General features: G+C 45.5%; 2 protein-coding genes across 2 annotated transcripts in view; one reads left to right on the plus strand and one right to left on the minus strand.

The window, feature by feature from the left end:
• The window catches only part of DNAJC17 (DnaJ heat shock protein family (Hsp40) member C17), a 28,693-nt gene that overhangs the window by 4,367 nt on the left and 3,172 nt on the right, over window positions 1-21,154 (minus strand). The window contains exons 2-10 of the mRNA XM_039534113.1: window positions 20,042-20,111; window positions 18,395-18,453; window positions 16,461-16,548; window positions 15,993-16,075; window positions 13,372-13,468; window positions 9,730-9,779; window positions 9,091-9,168; window positions 8,264-8,344; window positions 7,555-7,683 (exon numbers count right to left, since the gene is read on the minus strand). Coding sequence (XP_039390047.1) covers window positions 7,555-7,683; window positions 8,264-8,344; window positions 9,091-9,168; window positions 9,730-9,779; window positions 13,372-13,468; window positions 15,993-16,075; window positions 16,461-16,548; window positions 18,395-18,453; window positions 20,042-20,111 — 735 coding nt within the window. The remainder of the gene's footprint in view (window positions 1-7,554; window positions 7,684-8,263; window positions 8,345-9,090; window positions 9,169-9,729; window positions 9,780-13,371; window positions 13,469-15,992; window positions 16,076-16,460; window positions 16,549-18,394; window positions 18,454-20,041; window positions 20,112-21,154) is intronic.
• Window positions 239-1,363, plus strand: C4H15orf62 (chromosome 4 C15orf62 homolog). Its single transcript, XM_039534114.1, has 2 exons — window positions 239-316; window positions 765-1,363. The coding sequence occupies exon 2, from the start codon at window positions 854-856 to the stop codon at window positions 1,361-1,363; it is 510 nt and encodes a 169-aa protein (XP_039390048.1). The 5' UTR covers window positions 239-316; window positions 765-853.

Raw genomic sequence — 21,154 nt, forward strand, 5'->3', positions numbered from 1 at the left:
TTGGCAATTACCAATAGTGCAAAACCCAGTTTCTGACGTGGCTGACTCAGCAAGGGCTTGGCAAAACAAACACATACACACAAGGAATCAGAGCCTGGGAAGCAGTGACAAGAGACAGATGACGAGAGGTGGAAGAGAGCAGAAGAGAAAGAGGCACTGTAGGATTTACCGGCTGCTTCCAAACCAGCAGAATCTTGCCTTGAGCTGCTGATCACGACACACAAGTACATTGTCTAGGGTGGTGGTCGTGGTTCTCATTACTGAATTCTGCTGTCTCCCCTCTGCCTGCAGAACTGAGCTGCTGCTCCACCACAGAGTAAGTCTTTATTCTAAAATCAATTTTCCTAATGTTTCCTCATTTCCTATGCAGTCTCTACTACTTGCCTCATTTAAAATTCCTCTAGGACTGTATTTCTTTTGTGTGCCTCAGTTTGACAGAGATAATGGCTCCCCTTCTACCTACTCAGTGAGGCTTTTGTGCTGTGCCCTTCACCATGAAGGTGCCTGGTTACCATGGTACCGACATGCTCTTCTGTTCTAGATGCTGGGTTAATCTGTTCTCATTGTGTCTACATGCCATTGCTGCTGTTCACCAGTTCCTTGCTGCAGCATAAACAGGCAGATACCTCAACTCTTTCTATACTGAAGAGGGAGATTCCCTCCTGTACAAAATGGGCAAAAGATCTGGTAGCTCCATTAATTCAGGGAGGTGGTAGGAATGAGTTTGCACTTCCTATGATACCAGCCTGTTTTCTCCCTTACAGGAGCTGTGACTCTTTGCTGAACTCGAGACTGGAGTCCAGTGGCCTCCTACACAGTGCAGTGAACAACTCCCTTCCTTTTGCTGCCTAGCATGGATACTTGGAGGAGAGGATCCATTAAATCCACAACGTTCTTCAAGCGTCTTTCATTCAGGAGGCACAAAAAGCTGGGTAATCAAGTCATTATTTTGAATCAGAACAGCCAGACACTTGAGAACAATGGACAGTACAAGAGGGAACCACTAAGAGACCTGAAGGATAAATCAGAGTACCTGTTATGTAAGAGTGAGCAAAATCTAGCTCAGGCACAGGCACCTCCTAAGCCACCCCGGCTCTATCTGGACAGTTCCAGCTGCCCCAACATAATTGACCACACGGAGTCTCACTCGACAGCCATCTCCTTTTCCAGTGTCACCCCTCAGTACCATAAGGCGACACAAACACAAGGGACTAACTCCCACACGGTCCAGGCTACAGACTGTGGGACCTCTGAAACAGGCTCTGATCCCTTCCTTTCCTTCAAAGTGGACTTGGGGCTATCACTCCTTGAGGATGTTCTGCAGACTCTCCGGAAACAGAATCCAAGAGATTACGCAGCTTGAAAGTGTTTATCATTTAAGTTATGAAGTTAATTATCAGCATTAGTAGTTTCCTTAGCCCTCACAGGAGAAGAGGAAACACTGGAGTGTCCCTACCCTGGAGTGCCTGTCTCATGGTCCTGTCTTGCCCACCATAAGCTGTTCTTGTCCAGGCTCCCTTCCTACTGAGCTGTCAGTACACCACTATGTGAGAGCCACATGCTGGAATCTAGTTTGATGCATTTCCATTCTCTACACTGGACGGGGAATTCCTCTCCACTGCTGACACTGTACCTCATCCTGATGGAAAAAAAAGGCCACGTTTGGTAACAGACACCTGTTATTTTTGGAACACTGTTGTGACTATAAAAGGCATGGGGAAAAAGGAGGGCACAGAAACAGGATTCCTGGGTAACTGGACAGTTTGGATGAGATAGCAGCTCCCATATCTCCAAGCCAGGTGGAGCAGAGACAGTGGATGATGATGATTCAGGATGTTCTTTTTCCAGTAAGTTTCTTTCCCCCAACTCTGTTAGATGGGAATGCCCATCTACCATCTAACTGGAAAAAGGTAAGCAGCCGAAAAGGCTCACAATATAGCAACAGCGAATTCTCCAGGCTATTAGCAAGTGGAACAGCTTCTGTAGATATTGCTTCTTAGAGCATGCTCTGAATAATCTGCTGTAAATAAATATAGGTGAGAATAAATGTATCTGTCATTACAAGTCTGTCCTTGCCTCATTTCACTTGCATCAAGCCACAACAATAAAGATGCCAGGATCACAGCTCCCTTGATCTGTAAGGTAACCATTCACTGGGGTCCTGTCCTCCTTGGTCCCTCATCTTTTTACGACGAGGGTGCTGGAGGCAGTGAGGTTACAGCTTGGCTCCAATCCCTGCTGCTGCTCCTAGTGGGAAAGGCTAGAACTGCAGCCGCTAGGACATGCTCCCACAAGCAGATGCTGATCATCTAAGACACCGGGCACTACCACCACTAATGTCAAGGCTAAGAACACTTGGGGTCAGTCGCTGGCTTTACTAAAGTGATTCTGCACTAGTACTGTGGCAGCAATTCTTAGCAATTACTAGTGCTGGGTTAGAAAATCGTGTCATTTTTTCTCTAGGGGTTGCTGACCAGAGGCATCTGGTGCATTTAGCATTTGGGTGAACCATGTCAAAGAAGGTGCAGATGGCTCCTATCCCACTAGCTTCACATCAGACAAAGAAAGCAATATTAAGTCTTTCTGCAATCTTAAAGTAGCCTAGAAAATGCCCAGGCCAGTCCCAGAGAGAAAGCTGCTTTCAGCAACTGTAGGACAACATTGCTGGATCCCTGGCTAATACTAAAGGGGCAGTGCTGGTAAGAAGCTCCCAGAGAAGACCTTACTAGTCCTGGTAAGAGAGTGTTGTGAATAATTTGCATGGTGCTGGTGTACTCAACACTGTCCAACAGCTGCAGTATGGCAGACAAAAGCTTGCTGCCCCGAGGAGGCTATAGTTAGGGCCCTACGAAATTCACAGCCATGAAAAACCACGTCACGGACCGTGAAATCTAATCTGCCCCCGTGAAATTTGGTCTGTGTGCGCTTTCACCCTATACTATACAGATTTCATGGGGGAGACCACTGTTTCTCAAATTGGGGGTCCTGACCCAAAAGGGAGGTGTGTGTGTGGGGGTCACAAGGTTATTTTAGGGGGGTTGCGGTATTGCCACCCTTACTTCTGTGCTGCTTTCAGAGCTGGGTGGCCGGAGAATGGCAGCTGTTTGCCGGGCACCCAGTTCTGAAGGCAGCGCCCTGCCAGCAGCAATACCATACCATGCCATCCTTACTTCTGTGCTGCTGCCTTCAGAGCTGAGCAGCTGGAGAGTGGTGGCTTCTGACTGAGGGCACAGCTCTGCAGGCAGCAGCGCAGAAGTAAGGGTGGCAATACCATACCATGCCATCCTTACTCTGCGCTGGTGCTGGCTCTGCCTTCAGAGCTGGGCTCCCAGCCAGCAGCTGCCGCTCTCCAGCTGCCCAGCTCTGAAGGCAGCACTGGTAAGGGTACCAGTATCGCAACCCCTACCCCCCACACAATAACCCTTGTGACCCCTCCACAACTCCTTTTTGGGTCAGGACCCCAACATTTACACCACCATGAAATTTCAGATTTAAATAGCTGAAATAATGAAATTTACGATTTTTAAAAAGCCTATGACTATGAAATTGACCAAAATGGACTGTGAATTTGGTAGGGCTCTAGTTATAGTCTACAGAAAAAAAGCAGGTACAATAGTTAGTGCACTGTAGTCAGAACATTGTGGCTCTGTAGCAATTTGCAGAAGTAGAGCAGGGAGGGAGCTCAATTTACATTAAGTGGGAGGCTAATCTAGGCATGTGGGTGTGACGAACTGGGAATGTTCTTAATGTTTTCTCTGAATACTGTGTTGGTGCCTCAGTGTCCCCTATGCAGTTCTTAAGTATTTAGGTGATGAGGTAAGGGTATATGGTTGCTGCAGAGCAAAGGACCAGTGTACATAAATGCCTGACACTCTGTCTCCTAGCAACTGATGGCCTGGGCCCCTCCTCTGCAAAGGTGCCAGCTGAAGGTGTTGGAGACAAAGAGGTCAGGTGACCTCCTGGCCCTGGAAAGGAACTGAGCAGAGGAGGAGGGGCTGGAGGGGGTTTTCAGTCTGGAGCTAGCTGGGAATGAGGAGTGAAGTGCAGATGTGGGGGTCTGGCTCACTGCCCCCCAGAATGGACCCAGCCGAGGGGTCCTGTTCGCTGTACCTACAAGCTCTGTTTAGACCGTGTTCCTGTCATCTAATAAACCTCTGTTTTACTGGCTGGCTAAGAGTCATGTCTGACTGCGAAGTGGGGGTGCAGGACCCTCTGGCTTCCCCAGGACCCTGCCTGGGTGGACTCGCTGTGGGAAGCGCACGGAGGGGCAGAGGATGCTGAATTCTCCAAGGAGAGACCCAGGAGGTGAAGCCATGTGAGCTTCTTGCCCTGGAGACAGTCTGCTCCAAGGGAGAGGAGGCTCCCCAAAGTCCTGACTGGCTTGGTGGGGAGCAGTTCCAGAGCATCACTCGGGAACTCCGTGACAGTGGGATGGCATGAAAAAAAGCATGAGGGATCCAAAGGGAGCAGAAGAGAAATGAGTGCAGACCAAAAGGATGGGATGAGAGCTGAGCTGAAGGATAGCTTAAAAGTAAGAACCTTGAACTTAATATAGAAGGGAAGCCAGAGAGGATACTAATGCAGAGGTAGTCAGAATAGTGGAAAGGCAAAGTCTCTTAGCAGCTCATTTTGGATGGACTGGAGAGGAGAGCTGATGGCATAGAGGAATGCGGCCAAGACAAGAAGTTACGAGAGCAAGGATTCATATTTTGGCAGCAGGGATAAATTTTGGACATGTATGGAAAGTAGCAGCAGGATTTGGGGAAATCCTGGGTAAGAGGGGAGAAGGAAAGATAAGAATATAAGAGGCCCCCACAGTTCTGAGCCTGGGGAACAAGAGGATTGGGAGGTTACTATCATAGGAATGGTAGATGTTACTTGTAACGGCAGTGGTAATTACTACTGTCAGGCAGAAGTGTAACTTTCCAGCTGATGATGTTCCTTTCAGTTGTAGGTCATAAATCCTCACCATTCTAACAGGTGACTGGCAGCCCCACCAGATCAGAGGGCCTCTGTTCAATAGCAATGACTCTCCCACCACCGTCCAGCAGAAATACCATTGACTGCTTTGGCCTGCCCTCCCTGTCTGCTCAGCCACACTAATGACTCACAGCAGGCAGAAGCTAACAATCTTTTACCATGGAAATGAGCCAAGACAAACCCAGACACAAGCCAGGGCGCTCACACACAAACTGCACAAATCCATCACCAAGTTCCAATTGCATTAGTGACCCCTTAGGTATGAACAGAGCCCAGGGAAATGCTTTTTAGTTTTTTTATCATTTTGCTTTATTTGGCGGGAATTTCATTTTATTTCATGGAGTCGTGGGAGGCCCTGGAGGTGAGTGGGTCAGTTCTTACCCTAGGGAGTCAGAGGCCCTGAGGAGAGATTGGGTCCTACCCCTGTGGGGCAGCTTTGGAGGTCCAAGGATGAGACACCCTGGGGAGTGATTGGGTCCTACCGCTGGGGGAGCAGCTTTGGAGGCTCAGGGGTGAGAGACCCTGGGGAGAGGTTGGGTCCTGACCCTGGCGGGGTGGGTTTGGAGGCCTAAGGGTGGGGGTGTCAGGTCCTGCCCCCAGGGGGTGGCTCTAGAGACCCTGAGGTGATCAGATAACCTGGGGGGAGGTTGGGTCATGCCCCAGGGGTGGGGGGAGTTGCATAACCCACCTTCTGCACTCTATGCAGCAGCAGTTCCTGTCCCATGCGGCTGGGCCCACCTCCCTGTCCTGGGTGTTGCAACCTGGTGCATGGCGTTGCAGTGCCGCTCAGGTTTGGCCCAGGTCACACTGCCACTCACTCATATTTGATCTGGCCACCCCCATCATGATGGAGGGGTGGCTGGGCCAAACCAGAGCAGCACTGCAACTCCATGCACCATGTTGCAATGCCTGGAGTGGGGAGATGGGTCTGGCCCTGTGGGACAGGAGCCACCGCTGCGTGGTAAGGTTTTCATTTTATTGGGGAGGGTGTGTGTGTTTATTTCATGTTATTTCACATTTGCAAAAAATACAGGGTTCTAGGTCTGAATGGGCTCCTCTTCTGCCCTTAAAAAGGGACACTGAAGTTCACTAGGCTGAATTCGGATTTGTCCATCCCCCAACCACCCTAAAGACTCTCCAGTGTCTGTGGAACTCAAGTCAGCTCTATACAGCACGTGTAGATCCAGTTAGCTCTGCTCCCTGCTGCTTCCAGGGTGAGAGGGTTTGCAACCATAACCACTTGAGCCTGCAGTCAGATTGGAGAGCCGCTCTTCTCAGGTGTGTGCACTGAATGGAAACACCCAGCCCCAAAACCTGGGATGGCGGCCAGGCAATTCCTCTTGGAACATGCCACTGAGCGAAGAGTCAGGAAAATAAAAGTAGGAACATCAAACAGCCTTTGAAGCAGCTAAAAATATCCAGCTATTCCATATGCACACCACCTAGTTTCTAAACACCCACTGAAACAGGATCGAGAGCACAGGCAGAGCGTGAGGCAGGATCACTCTTTTGGCAACGACTGCTCTTCAGGGTTTGGCTTTGACCTTTCAGTGAGGAGGTGGGTCCGGGAAGTTGAAGGACTATGTTGTGAATTGAAAGAGCAGAGTACTTCGCCCTCATATAGCACTGTTCATCTTAAAATCTCAGAGTGCTTCACAGAGGAGGATATAATCCCTATTTTTCAGAGGCAGAAATAACTCAGAGAGGTTAAGCGACTCATCGAGGTCACGCAGCAAACTGGTGACAGAGTCAAGTCTTCCTATTGTATCAAGTTTGGAATATTGCTATCAGAGTGTGACAACAAGCCTGGGGAATTATTTGGTGAACTAACCAGGATGTAGCTAAGATTTAACGATGATCTTCTGTGTGTCTCATTTTATACCAGACATTTTGCTGTATTATGACAGTTCTCCAATGTGCCTGATAAGCAACTGATTTGCATTAATAATATGGGGGGTCGGGGGAGAAGAGACTACTTCCAAAGGTGTAGTGGAGAAAAGCATCACGCCTACTTTGAACCCTGTCTACCTGTATCAAACAGGTGCTGCTCTCCTTTCCCTTCCTCATATTTAATATACATCTGCTCCTGCTCATAGTTTCACCAGCACACAAACCGAGCATTTCCCGACTGACCCAACTTTCCCTTAAGTGAGCGTTGAAGGAATTTCAGTTCACACCCTTTAACCAGCAATCCACCAAAGGATCTCCAGCGTCAGGGAAAACGTATATTAATATCAATTAGAATACATCCATGGGAGGAGTTTACAGAGCCTTAGAGCTGAGCAGAGAATTTCTCTGTTTCTCAGCTGAAGGAGAAAGATTGAGAGGAGGATTAAATGATCCAAGTAGCCTGTGTCTCATTTTGCTTTTTCTGATGGTAGAGCTGCTTCTGAAAAGGCCACTTGATCAGTGCAAAATATCAAAGGCTGAACAGGAAGGCAGGCGTCTAGCGAGAAGCCTCCTCAGTAAACCCTCCTGGGAAGGAACATATCTTACCATGTGTGTTAGGCATAGTATCAGTTTGGGTTGCTAGTCAAGTGATTTTTAATAACCAAGGGCCTGTGTTCTCCTTACCTGAGAAGCTCTAGACTCGCTAGTGCTATCACGGAACTTTGTGCTGGGATTGTTCTGTGGCTGGCCTTCTAACCAGGAGATCTTTAGAGGATTATTTATCAAACCAACTTCATTCTTCACTGCCATCTCCTATCAATGAGAACATTCTCCCATCATCATCTTCATTCAAACCCCACCACCACCCCCAGCTCACTCTTTAAACTGGCATGTAAGATTTCCCACTCTTAATCCAAAATCCAGGCCAAATAGGGCACAAAACTTCAGGATTCACTTCCAGCCATTGCAGGTGAAGAATACCGTTTTATGAAGCCCACACTGGTATCAAACAAAGAAAGGACTTACCACTCTCAGTGCATTTGGTATAAGGAGCATGAATAACTTGGTTCAGTATAAGGAGTAAAAGAGTAGGAGCAAGATCCTCAACTTGCATTAACGTGTCAGAGCTCAGTTAAAGTTAATGGAGCTATAGCAATTTATGCTAGCTGAGGATCTGGCCCTAGAATTCTGTTCCCATACAGACCAGACTCCGGTTACATTTCTCTTCATTGCCTTGATTACAAGTAAATACACAAGTGTCACCATCCTCACTATCGCCAGTATCATTCATTATCAGTCGCTTGCAGTCTTCCTCTGCAACATCAGTCAACGTTCCCTCCTCCACCTCCAGACTTCCCAACAAAGTAAACCTGAGGTCTTCTGCTAAACTTACAGCAGCTTTAACTGTAGCAAACTCCACAACTGCACTCCCAGTCTTCTTACTTGAGATCACCAAGTTCAGCACTTCACCATACTGTCAGAATCAATGAGAAGAGACACGTCAAATATAGAACCAGACAAGAAGTAAAATATATCCCAGTGAAACATGGAAACGTTGGCCATGGGAGAAAGCTACTGCTGATCCAGTGCCAGCACAGAATGGTGGAGGAGCTCTAGCTGTGAGGGGAAAGGGGGCAGGATGAGATCACAGCTGCTCCTCTCCCATCAAGAGTCACTCCAAGGAATGATATAGGAGTGTCAGCTCTGCAGTAGCTAATAGTTACTGTCACTGCTCCCAGCAGGAGTCACTATAGGAACACTGTCTGCCTGAGAACTAACAGCTACTTACAAAACTGCCTCTCCCATGAAGACTCAGGGGAAAATATATGCCATAATAAATCAGATCAGAGGTCCATCTAGTCCAGCATACCATCCCAACAGCAGCTAGTATTTAACGCTTTAAGTGAAGGGGAAAGTCCACAATAATGCACACAGCCTGCCTAATCTTTATAGGGGTTATTAAACAAGCTTCTGTTCTGAGGGAAGAGTTCACAGCTACTCTTCTTCCAACAAGAGTCACTGTAGGGAATGGGACAGTTCATGGTTGATGAATCCATGATGGCCACCTTTAAAATTGGCATGAGGGAGTGAGAAAGCTAAACAATGAAGAATAAGAGCCACTTTGGTTTATACGTAGCTCCACCACAATTCTCTGCCCTTTCTTACAGCATCAAGGTTGGGGGATATCAAGTGGTAGGAAAGAGCATCTCAGAACAGGACCTTCTGCAGGATTTGCAGGAGAACTTCTTTTGAGTATCCCCCTTTTGTTTCATCATCCTTCTTGCATTTCCATCTTAGCTAGAAAAAAAAAGCTGCAAGTTAGTTTTGTCCACTTCAACTCACATAGCTGTGCTGAAGATGGCTCTTGCCAGCTACAAAATAACACAAGTCTGATCTGCAACACTGCCAAGACAGGGATTTTAATACCACCATGGGCAGACAGACTAAAGAGAACAAGTTATACAGAGGCACAGGGATAAACAGTCCTAAGCAGATTGAAAAAAACATTGTAAAGCACCTTAAAGTAAATAAATGAATGTATCAAGGTAATAACCAGATGTTCCCAGTGTTTTAGGCGCACACATCTGAATTCCAAGCTTAGGGCTACTGGTTTTGCGATCAGACTCCAGGGGAGGAAAAAAAGAGGGGAAGGGGTATTTTAAGGCAGGGGTGGAGAGCTTCAAAAGAAGCATTGAGCATGATGGACAGAGGAGTTTCAGCTTTCTCCTAAACTGGAGGTGCTCTGAGTCTGGGTGCAAACAGAGATGAGCTTCTGGAAGTGAGTGCCAAGCAGTTACCAATGCTGAAAAGGTTAGTAGCCAGTCTTCTCACAGAGTCTGATTTTTAGGGATGTCTTACTTTGAGCTTGGGAGTTCCTTTGCCTTCTACTCCATTCCCATCTTGTTTGCCTAGGAAGAGAAAGAAGAGAAAGTGAAAGCACAAGGGGGAAAACCCAAGGATAAACAGTAACATCCCACAGTTTGTTAGTGCATATGTACAAGGCAGTGGCAATTCTGCCTTCTGGGTTTCTTCCCCACTAAAGTTTCCCACTGTTGCTGACTATGGTTCAGCACCTTAGCATAGACAAGATGCTGGTGGCTGCCAGCATTTTTGCTACCCTGTTGTCTAGACTTGCCCTGATCAAAGTGAGACAACACCATAGTAAAACTGAAGGTAGTGTGAGAAACCTGTCCACTCTTGCTCCTAGCAGCAGAGAAAACAAGGAAAACAAAATAAGGCTAGTGTAGACGGCAGAATTAATCCTGTATGCCAGTCTGTGCTGACAAGGGATTATTATAGTTTTCCCTTCCATTGCATCTTCTATCCAAGGATCTCATAGAGCTTCACAAGCATTCCTTAAATTAATCCTCAACAACCTCATTGGTATTCATCATCGGTAAAATGGGAATGACAAAGTACAGGGAGATTAAATGACTTGTCTATGGTCACACTGGAAGTCAGTGGCAGACCCCAGATGAGACATCAGATCTCCTGACTTATAGTTCTATTCTTTATCCACAAGATCGCCCTTCCTTAAGAGATTAAGAAGAGAGATTGATTTAGCCACTGTCGCCTCTGCCAGAGCGGAAGAGATACAAAGCAAGGACAGAGCAATTTTAAACAAGGAATGCCTTCACTTTTTTTCAGAAGCAGAGCAGTATTATCTCAAGAATAGGAATATATTTTGAGTCCAAGTAGGTAACAGAGTATTAAAGAACCAAGGGAAGAATCTGTATGCAGAGATGTGTGTGGCGTGGAAGGTTGGGAGTGCAAGTGAAAGAGTCTGGGCGGAAGCTCATTTACAAGTGTCTGAGGGGAACTGGCTATAGGACCTGAGGTGCCGGGAGAATTTAGTGGCTGACAACCTTAAATATGTTAACTTTCTTTTCTCAGATAGAAACATAGGAGGAGGGAAGGGAGTTTAGGAGCTGCGTGTCACACAGTTCAAGAATCTACCGATTTCCTGGCTCTGCACAAATCTGGCATGAAACGTGTGTGTACACAGGCATGGGGGAGAGACCTGAAATGTGAGTTCCAGGAACTAAGCACAAGAGAGCTCCAGTCTGTGCAGAGAAAGAACTTCCACATGTTGAGCCTTTGTAAGTGATAGATACCAAGTCACTTTCAGTGGAGCATGGGGGAGAAAAGGCAGAATTAGTGACCCTCGGGAAAGCCAGAATTACTCACTATCAGTATTTAAATAACGTGGGGCCAGCAAGCATAAACTGAATACATCTGACTGTGACTGTCATTCATAACCTTCTAGCTCTACTGTGGAGAATCCCTTTGGGGATGTCCAGGCTCTAAGCTTCTGAAGAAGATTATCCATATTCCCAGAAAAGGGAAGGAGCGGGATGAGTGCAGGAAAGGTTTGAATGATCTTGTTTCCATCATCCAGTGCACTGATTCACCACCCTCCTTCCTGTGGGAAGGATTTCAGCAGGAATCTGAGCACTGCCTGCCTCCAGCAGCAAGCCACGGACATGGGTGTGTAGGAAGAGGCCAAGATGAGGGAGTACAGCCATACTGACTGTGACACCCTGGCACTCCAATATTCACCGCTGTCATGTATTAGGATATGTTTTGTACAAAATATGCCTTGTGAGATATCATTCTAAAAGTCTTGATCTGCTAGACAGTAATATCTCGTTGGATTGTATGTGCTACCGTCGTATGTGAAGTTAGGCTATGCATGTGTTACTGAAACATGTTGTGAGGTTGAAAGCACTCACAAGCAGCCTTTCAGGTACAACAGTAAAAAGGTCAAACAATGTTAATGGTTTATTGAGGCAATGCAAACAAGTGCAAGGATTACCTCAGGAACTGTGTACAATAGAAACATCTCAGAGATAGCACTACACAATGGGAAATGTTTGACCCAGGTCACAGCACAAGAGCTTTCCAGCAAGTGGGAAGAAGATATAAAAGGGGGGAAATGACATCATGGGGGGACCTCACTCTCCCTACACCACCCTGGAAATACCTGAGGAATAAAGATTGAATGGTGGGGAGGGAGGAGTGATGGTCCCAGGCTAAAGGGAAACCCAAGCTGCAAAGTCAAGGCAGCTTGTGCCTTAAGAATCTGCCAGCCTGTTGATCACTCAGGGTGAGAATTTGCTAATTCATATCCTACCTATCTAGTATGTTAAACTCAGTTTGTGGTTTTGTTTATTTACTAGGTGATCTGTTTGATATCACTTATAATCACTTTAAATCTATCCTTTTGTAGTTAAACTTATTTTATGTTTTAATCCAAACCAGTGTGCATTTGACTAAGGTGTCTGGGGAAAATCTCAGCTTGGTTACCACAAGTGTGCATGGTCCTCTTCACATTGAGGGAGAGGCGGACCAGGTGCTAAACCCACATAATGGCCAGATTTGACCAGGGCAGGACGGTATTGCTCTGGGGTCCTAGGCAGTGCTCCCTCTAATTTTTTCCATCCATATGTGGAATGAATTTTGTTATAAGCACCATAGTGAGGTAATGTGCGGATGTGCACCACTAGTAGAAACAAAAAACCTAGATATAATATGTATTTTTAAAAAGTTACCATAGGGATAATTACTCCAGCCAGGAGAGGTTAGACATTTTAGAACTCACTACTCAAAGAATTAAATTTAACCGTAAGAGAGAAATAAAAATTATGAAATGCCTAGACCAGTCAAAAAACTAAAACACACTTTGAAAGAAGTGTCAAGTAACAACAACAACAACAAAAGTATGTGTTGGGAGGTGAGTGTGTCAGAGAGAGAGAGAGAGTGTGTGTCCGGGAAAGAGAGAGACAGTTTGTATGTGTACATGCGTGTGCCACTCAGAGACTGACTGTGTGTGTGTGTGTGTGTGAGAGTGTGAGTGTGAGAGAGAGAGAGAGAGACCCCTTTAAGTATGCTGCCCTTTTAAGTAGGTCGTCACTCAGTACTCTGAAGCCTGCTTGTTCAGACATAGCAACAACCGCTAGCAAGCTCCCTCCATCCTGAGCCCTGTCGTGTCCCCCCATCTGCTCTGTGGCGATGGGGTACAGGGGTACGGGGAAGAGGGACACCCTGACATCAGCGCCCTCCCTACCTCTCCTCGGCTCTGCACAGCAAGCAGGAGGCTCCCAGGAGCAGCTGGCCAGGGACTCCAAGGCAGAGGGAAGATGATAGCTTGCTGGGCAGCCCTGCAGCTTAAACAAAATGAGGTCCTAGGCTGGGAGGCTGGTGGTTAGATAGCCTGCATGTAACTGCAGCTGAGTGTGTCCCTACCCGTGTGAATGCTGGTGAAAGTGCACGCTTGGAGGGCTTTGCAACTTGTCACAGCAGCGCAGGGTGAGAGGGAGCCCTCGCTGGTGGGTCAGAGGACTCAGTGGTACCCCAGTTCCAGGTGGCACCCCGGGGAGGAACCTGTCACATTGGCCATCTCCCTGTTCAGTGTGGTACCCATGTAAGTTAGCTCAAGAAAGATTTGGGACTCTGTAAACTTGTAGCTTGGATGAAGGCTCCAATCTCATCTGCCCTTACCTTGGACTCGTGGCTCTCTCTCAAGTCGGATCTGGTCCCGCATGAGTTTCTGCTGCTCTTCTAGCTGCCGGGAGCCCTCTTCCCGCAGGCGTATTATCTACAATGGAGGCAGGAGAGAACAAATATCACAATTATGCTACCAAGAAAGTCTGCTAATTGGTATGTAATCAGCAGCAATCCCATCATACTTGCATCCATTTAACCCTCTCACCATTAAGTAGAAGGTGGAAAGGGAGAGAAAGAAAGGAGGAAAGTTTAAACAGAACTCCCCTCCCCACCCCAAAAAACAACCATGAGTAGGGCTCTACAAATTTCACGGCTGTGAAAAACATGGCATGGATCATGAAATAAGCCCTTCCCTGTGAAATCCAATCCCTCCTGTGCTGTTGGGAGTGCCCCAGCCCGGAGCTCCTAGTTGCTAGTCCCGGCTGGGCTGGAGAGGGACAGGCAGTGGCAGATTAATGATTTTGCTGTCCCTAGACCCTGAAATAACTGCCGCCCGCGGCCCCATATGAACTTGTTTTAGTTTTTCAACAAATTTGTTTGAACTAAAATGAATCTAAATCTCATTAAAATAATTGAACATTTACAAGTTTTATTATAAATAAAATTACAAGTACAGTGGACCCTTGCTTGAATGCGCGTCTGTATAGCGCGATTTTGCTTATAGCGCGGGACCGCGCATGGATCCACAACTGAGAACCGCTTAATTTCTTTCTTCTGGTCATATTATTAACATTTAGGATTCTCAAGAGTATGTTTACTAAATGGCGTCACGCCATCATTAGTGGTTTCAATATGCGCTATGATTGGTAGAATCGCGGCGTTACTTATGCCGCGATTACAAAAATGCTGCTATTATAAATTTGCCACCCCTGTAAATTTGTCGGCCTAAGCGATTCTACGCCGCTGGGGACATGACTTGTCCTTCCCCTGTATGGCTGCTCTCAGTGGTGAGATCAGACCCATCTCCAAAGGCAGCCAGTGAGGGGGGTACAGCAGCCACGGAGCTGAGCTTGGGGAGCCTACCCACCGTGAGTCCTGCCATGGATCATAGCATTCACCCCCCATGTGCTCCTGCCAGAGCTTCCACCCCTACAGCTTCTGCCAAGGCTCAGGGTGCTCATTTTTCCAGGGGTAGGGGGCAAATTAGCTGGAGTCCATTGGCTGGGACTAGCAATTAGGAGCTCCTGGCTGGGACACTCCCAGCAGCACTGGAGAGATCGGACCCGCCACCTTTGGGAACCTCTTCCAGCTGCAGGAAGCTCCAGCACTGCTGCCCAACTGCAGAGTTTCCTGCAGCCAAGGGAGGTACTCGGAGGTGGGTCTGATCTCCCCTCTAGAGGGGCCGTGCAGGGGAAGAACAAGTCTTGTTCCCCCCTAGCTGGCCAGGACTAGCAGCTAGGAGCTCCTGGCTGGGGCGATCCCAGCAGCAAAGGGAGATCAGGCTCACCTCCAAGAGCCTCCTCCAGCTGCAGGAAGCTCTGCGGCTGCTGCCTTCAGAGCCCAGCTTCCCCCACGATTCCCTTTTGGGTCAGGACCCCCCAGGGTTACACCACCATGAAATTTCAGATGTAAACTGTGACGGGTTGCATCACAGGAACCCCCTTGGGAGCTGCCAACCGATGTGCCAAGACTACTTCTATCCTTGTTTTCCCTGCCAGCTCAGGACTCCAGCACCCTGTCTTGCTGAGTCAGACACTCTTGTCTACTTCAACAAAGACCCAGAGTCTGAATTACCTGCCCCAAAGCTGCAGGTTTACCTGAAAACAGCTCACAGAAGTGTGCTTGTCTTTAGCACCCAGATGCCCAACTCCCAATGGGGTCTAAACCCAAATAAATCTGTTTTACCCTGTATAAAGCTTATACAGGGTAAACTCATGAATTGTTCGCCCTCTATAACACTGATAGAGAGAGATGCACAGCTGTTTGCTCCCCCAGGTATTAATACATACTCTGAGTTAACTAATAAGTAAAAAGTGATTTTATTGAATACAGAAAGTAGGATTTAGGTGGTTCCAGGAAGTAACAGACAGAACAAAGTAACTTACCAAGCAAAATAAAATAAAATGCGCAAATCTATGTCTAATCAAACTAGATACAGATAGGATCCTCACCAGTTCCAGAATGCTCCCTTTTACAGGCTAATCTCCTTTTAGCCTGGGTCCAGCAATCACACACACACCCTGTAGTTACTGTCCTCTGTTCCAGTTTTCTTTAAGTATTCTGGGTGCGGGGGTGGAGAGGCTCCTTCTTTCGCCAGCTGAAGACCCCATGGAGGGGTCTCCCAGGGATTTAAATAGACTCTCTCTTGTGGGTGGAGACCCCCCTCCTCACCCTGTGCAGACCATGAAATTTCAGATGTAAACATCTGAAATCATGAAACTGACCAATTTTTAAATCCTCTGGCCGTGAAATTGACCAAAATGGACCATGAATTTGGTAGTGACCGAACCATGAGGCTGGGATTATTCCACAGGAACCATTTATTCCAAAAGGCTGATGAACTGCTATGGTTCACAGGAATTTGTTGGGTCTCAGCTCACCACCATGGCTACATGTTAAAAGGTTTTCAACCACTTTCCTGCCTGAAAATAACATGACATGCAAATCTTTATTACCTCTTGTTCTAGTGTCCTGGTTATTCGGATCTCTTCCTCTTCGCTCACATGAGCTTGGGCTTCTCGTTCCCGGGCTTCAAGGTCTGCAAAAACCCCAAACCGCAGTTATTGACATTATTGTCTAAAAAGCCAGGCTGGATGACACCAGAAACTAGAGATCCCTTTCCCAGACCCGGCTGCTCCTAGGGTTCCTTCCCTCAGTTCTCTGCCTGATGGCCTCTCCTGCCTCCCTTATATTTGGGTGGAGTGCTGAGCCAGCTGTAATGCTTTCCTCAGCACGATCAGACTCTGCTAACAGCATGTGGGGTTTCACACAATCACTGTTTCATAAAGAATGATGTAAGAAAGTTCAGCCATTATGGATGGATAGCTGTTTAACTCAGAGAATTACACAGGTGGAAGAAATAAGCACCACAGCACCTCAAATGTTTCCCCCGGGGCAAAAGGGAATGATCTTGATTGTCATACCAAGCTTTACTTTCTTTCTTCTCTCATCAAGTTTTTGAGTCCTTTCTGCTGCCTGCTTCTTGGCTTTTCTCACTTTGTCATATGCTGCCTATGAAAGAAACAACAGAATATGAACGAATACAAAATAAAGAGGGAAAATAAGGGGTTATGAACAGAGTAGAGATTAGTTATCGATACATATTGAAACTAGAGGTGGAGAGTTTTCTAGTCACTGCTGGTGGCATTCATAAAAACACAAGATGTTACAAACCATTTTGGAATTATGACAACACGAGAGCCTCAAGATGCAGCATGGAAGGCTCTAGAGGCATGGAGTCCAGGAGCTACTGCAAAGTGTTTTTAAGACAAAGTTTGACCCATCTTCAGTGGCAGGAAGTGTGTTTTGGATTCATGGGCCAGCCATGAGTAGCCACTTATGGCACTGATACTATTGGTGAGGACGGTCATTTTCTGAATGGTGCAGAATAATAATCTGTTGGTGAGAGAGATCAGGTTTGCCTTAAAGTGACGTTTAAAATAAAAAATTATTTTCTAGGAAACTCTTTATATGCAGAATGTGTAGCTTGACTTTAATTGATCAGACACAGTCTTCTACTTCAAGGCAGAATTCTATACTAATTGTAATAATAATTCAGCATTTATATAGCACCTTAGGGCCAGATCCTCATCTGGTGTAAACTAGCAGAGTTTCACTGAGGCCAATGTAGGTATGCTGCTTTACACTATCTGGCCCACCAATCTTCACAACACTGCTGTGTGCTAGCAAGGCCCTGATCCTGCACAGATTTATGTACATGCTTAACTTGACGCTTTGAGAGTAGTGGGACCATTCACAGTGCATAAAGTTAGGTATGTATGTAAGTATCTTTATTTTAAATACTGGCGGAAAAGCTGGTGGTGTTTTACTTCATGAATATTTGGGTTTTCTAAGTGGAATTCCTCCCACTGTTACTCCCACATACACACTTTAAAAATGGAAGATAAGTTGTTCTTGGAATCAAGAATACCACCATTCAAGGGAGAATAGATTAACATTTTGGCCAGACTTTCATAGAGATTTATTTATTGTTTTAAAACCTTATCTTCTGGTATTTTGATAAGCCTTTTCTGGTTATCTTAACTAGGACACAGTTATTGGCTTGTGGTCAACTTTTTGTCTTAATTCTCACTTTACATTTCTGGATTATTTACAGGGCTGCAGTTGGTAGCCTGTGGAGTTGTCTTAATAAAAGGACAGACATCAGTTGCATTAATTGGGGTTCCTGTTTATAAGTTTATCTCCCCCCACCCATTTCAGATATGCTACCTGTGACACAAACTTTGAACAAGAGATCTCACATGTATTGAAAGTTTTACTTTGTATTAGCAGATATTACTCAGAATAAAAGCAACATGATCTTACTTCTGTCAGACATTCTTCTCTTTATACATTGAGCAAGATACTTACTGTTTTCTAAACATGACATCAGTCACATAAAATTAAGGGGTCCACGTGCCTATTTATTTTTTACAGGCCTGATCTGATTTCAGAGCATATTGTTGGTGCTCAAGAGGAGTTGCAGTACTCAGTCTCTCTCCAAACCAGGCCCTAACTTTTTTTTTTTTTAAACTTGGAACATGTAAACACATGTTGGTAAACGCAGTCTCAGCCAAGGTCTCTAACTCAGTCATTCCCACAGTGTATCAGGTGGGACCAAGAATATCTTTCTAGGTTCTTATACAGTGCCTATCCCCATCTGAGTTCACAAAGCCTAGAGATACACATTAGAACATCTAAATCTCTTACAGAAAAGATCCATAAAATGTAAGGCTCAATGGGAGTGGAGGGTGGGGAATGGGAAAGAAAGGAAGGCAGCTTTCACTATTTTAGCATACTTCCTTCTCCACTTATATAACACACACTGCCACCATGTCCAAGGGATGGTCATCCTTACCCTTGCTGCTGCATCTGTTAGTACTGCTAAGGCCTGAGATAGCTGGTGGAAGAGTTCCTCTGGGGATTAGAAAGGAAAGAGGGGTAAAACACAAAACACCAAGTAAGCCATTCACAGAGTCTCTGGATATATATCAGAGGACATAATTCCCTTATGGAAGATACCTATAGAATTCTAGAGAGAACAACATTTCTATAGTATTTGTAAGCCAGCCTATAGCTCACAGCTCTGGAAGTCACTCACAAAACTATGCTCTATTATCTAAGCTTTCATTTAAATAGAAAAAAACCCACAGTTTCTGGACCTTCAGGTTCTGAAGGAAATCTTGAAAATGTGAATCATATGTAACCAATGCAGTAAAGTGTTCCTGAGCCTGCAGATAACAGGGCTGTTTTTTCAGGCTAAGTATGAACTCTCCCTTTCATCTCAATGGGCGATTAATTCTGAAACCTTCAGATGACAATTGAAATGTCAATAATGTTAACTGTTTCACTGCTAATCATTTTAGGATTCATCTCACATGCTTATCCCACGGTCCCCAACTGTTTTCCATGCCTCCCAAAGTGTCGTAAGGACCAGCTTCTCTCTGAAAGCTGCTACAGTGCATTTATATATGATCAGTATACAAATCTATGGCATATCAAACTGACAAACATGAGGACACCATAAAATAAACTGAACTTAATATCAAAATGAACATCAGTGGCTCCACCATATGGATGGTATTACTCATTTTCATATTTAATTCATTAACATGTAAACTAAACAGCTGCAGAATTGAAGGACCTTGTCCATAATTTAGGTTCATTTCACTTCACAGTGTATGGAGACTTGCCTATAGCAGAGATATTATTTTCTCACAATGGGCACTACCCATATATAAATAACTAATGATATACAAGTTTTATAGTAAAGGCTAAAGACTCTTAGAACTGTAGATTAGAAGTGTGACCTGGCAGCCAGTGGGATATAATGACCAAAGGTGAAGGATTCCCTCTGAGAATTACCATTAAGGGGAAGATTTTCAAAGGCAGAAATAGGAGTTAAGCACCCAACTGCCATTTGTGCCTAGGTAAATCTGCCCCATGATCCAGTATCTGTGCATTTAGGCTTATAACTCAGTTACCTAGTAGCGATGAATGTGTCTCAGGGCTTGTCTACACGGTGGAGTAATGTGTGCTTAGGGAGGTGTGATTTCTAAAGTGCACTAATGTGCCTGCAGTCAATATACAGTATTATATTTTGTTGCACCTGTTCTGATGTGGGCCATCTAATAAACCTTTTGTTTTACTGTCTGGCTGAGAGTCACATCTGAAGGTGTAAGCTTGCAGGTGCATACTAAAGTGTCTTTTACTACCACCTTAACACATGCTAGGGAACCTTTCATGCACACCAGCAGGATCTACATGGACCAATGAATGCATGTGTTAATGCACTTTAGAAATCACACCCCCTGTAAGTGCTCATTAGCTCACTGTGTAGACAAGACCTCAGAGATATGTGCACACACTGCATAACACAGGAACTTCCATAATTACTTGCAAAAACAGAGCTCTGCAACAGTAGACAAACATAGCCACTCCCAGGTGTCCATGCAGCTGGAACTGACAGGGAAAACCTGCTTGTTTCTACACAGACTGATCTTACCTGCTCTGGGATTGTCTGGGTTCTTATCCGGATGGCAAGTCAGGGCCTTCTGCCTGTATGCTTTCTTAACCTGTAAGAATCAGAACACAGATTCACCAATGAGTGCAGCTCTCCACATACAATGAGAGGCCTTCAGGACAAAAACATCACACAGGAAACTCAAGAAATGTACGACTGAATATTTAAGGAGAGTGTGTGTAAAAAATGACTTAAGGTTAGGCACCAGCACACACTGGCAAGACTGGAAGTGCCACAGGCAACCTAGCAAATAAAGAAAGACTAGGACACTGATGGCACCACTGGCAGCTGGCTAGATAAATTAAACTATCCTACTGTAACTGCAGGAGGCTGTTTAAAGCTCAACTCCCAACTTTTCTACAGTGGTCTCACCTTATAATCAAATTGCACTGCAACAAGAAAATATTCCAGCCAAGTAGAACAGCAACCACTCAAATTCACTCAATTTGACTTTTTTTAAAGCCAGAGGTTTCACTCCTAGATACAGCATGTTGCAGTAATAAACCCTTAAAGTCACAAATGAGTAGATCACTACAGCCAAGGCCAACTTTAATATAACGAGGCACAATCTTCAGCAAGTCAGAAGTGGAAGGGGTGTTCTCTGCAGATGTAATTACTTGGAATGGAGGTTGTACAGCACACTGAACAAGTGGTATTGGCAGGGAGAGGAAATTTTGACCAAAGACTATATGATTTTAGTAATTATCTCAGAAATCCATGTTAGTTTTAGGGTTTGGTTTTTTTCAGCTATGGATATGCTGCTACAGAGATCATGTACATACAGTATTTCTTACCCTTCAAAGAGAAGTCAACAAAAATTTTACAAGCCACTGAATAGGATTTTAACATCTGAGTTCTGTCTATCATAGGAAATCTTCATATGCAAGTATAAAATCAAGAAGAGTTACTTCCATCCATCTGCCAAGGAATCATTTTATTAATTGGCTGGAAGGAACCTGTGGTATTCAGACACCACCTGGTGGACATATATAAGTAACAGTAAAGGCAACCAGAGCTAAAACATAACAAACCTAAATCATACACCTCCGTAAATGAGACTCCACTAAAAATAAAGTGAAGTCTTCTCAAGGCACA

This window comes from Mauremys reevesii, linkage group 4, assembly GCF_016161935.1.
Source record: "Mauremys reevesii isolate NIE-2019 linkage group 4, ASM1616193v1, whole genome shotgun sequence".
Classification (NCBI taxonomy): Eukaryota; Metazoa; Chordata; order Testudines; family Geoemydidae; genus Mauremys; species Mauremys reevesii.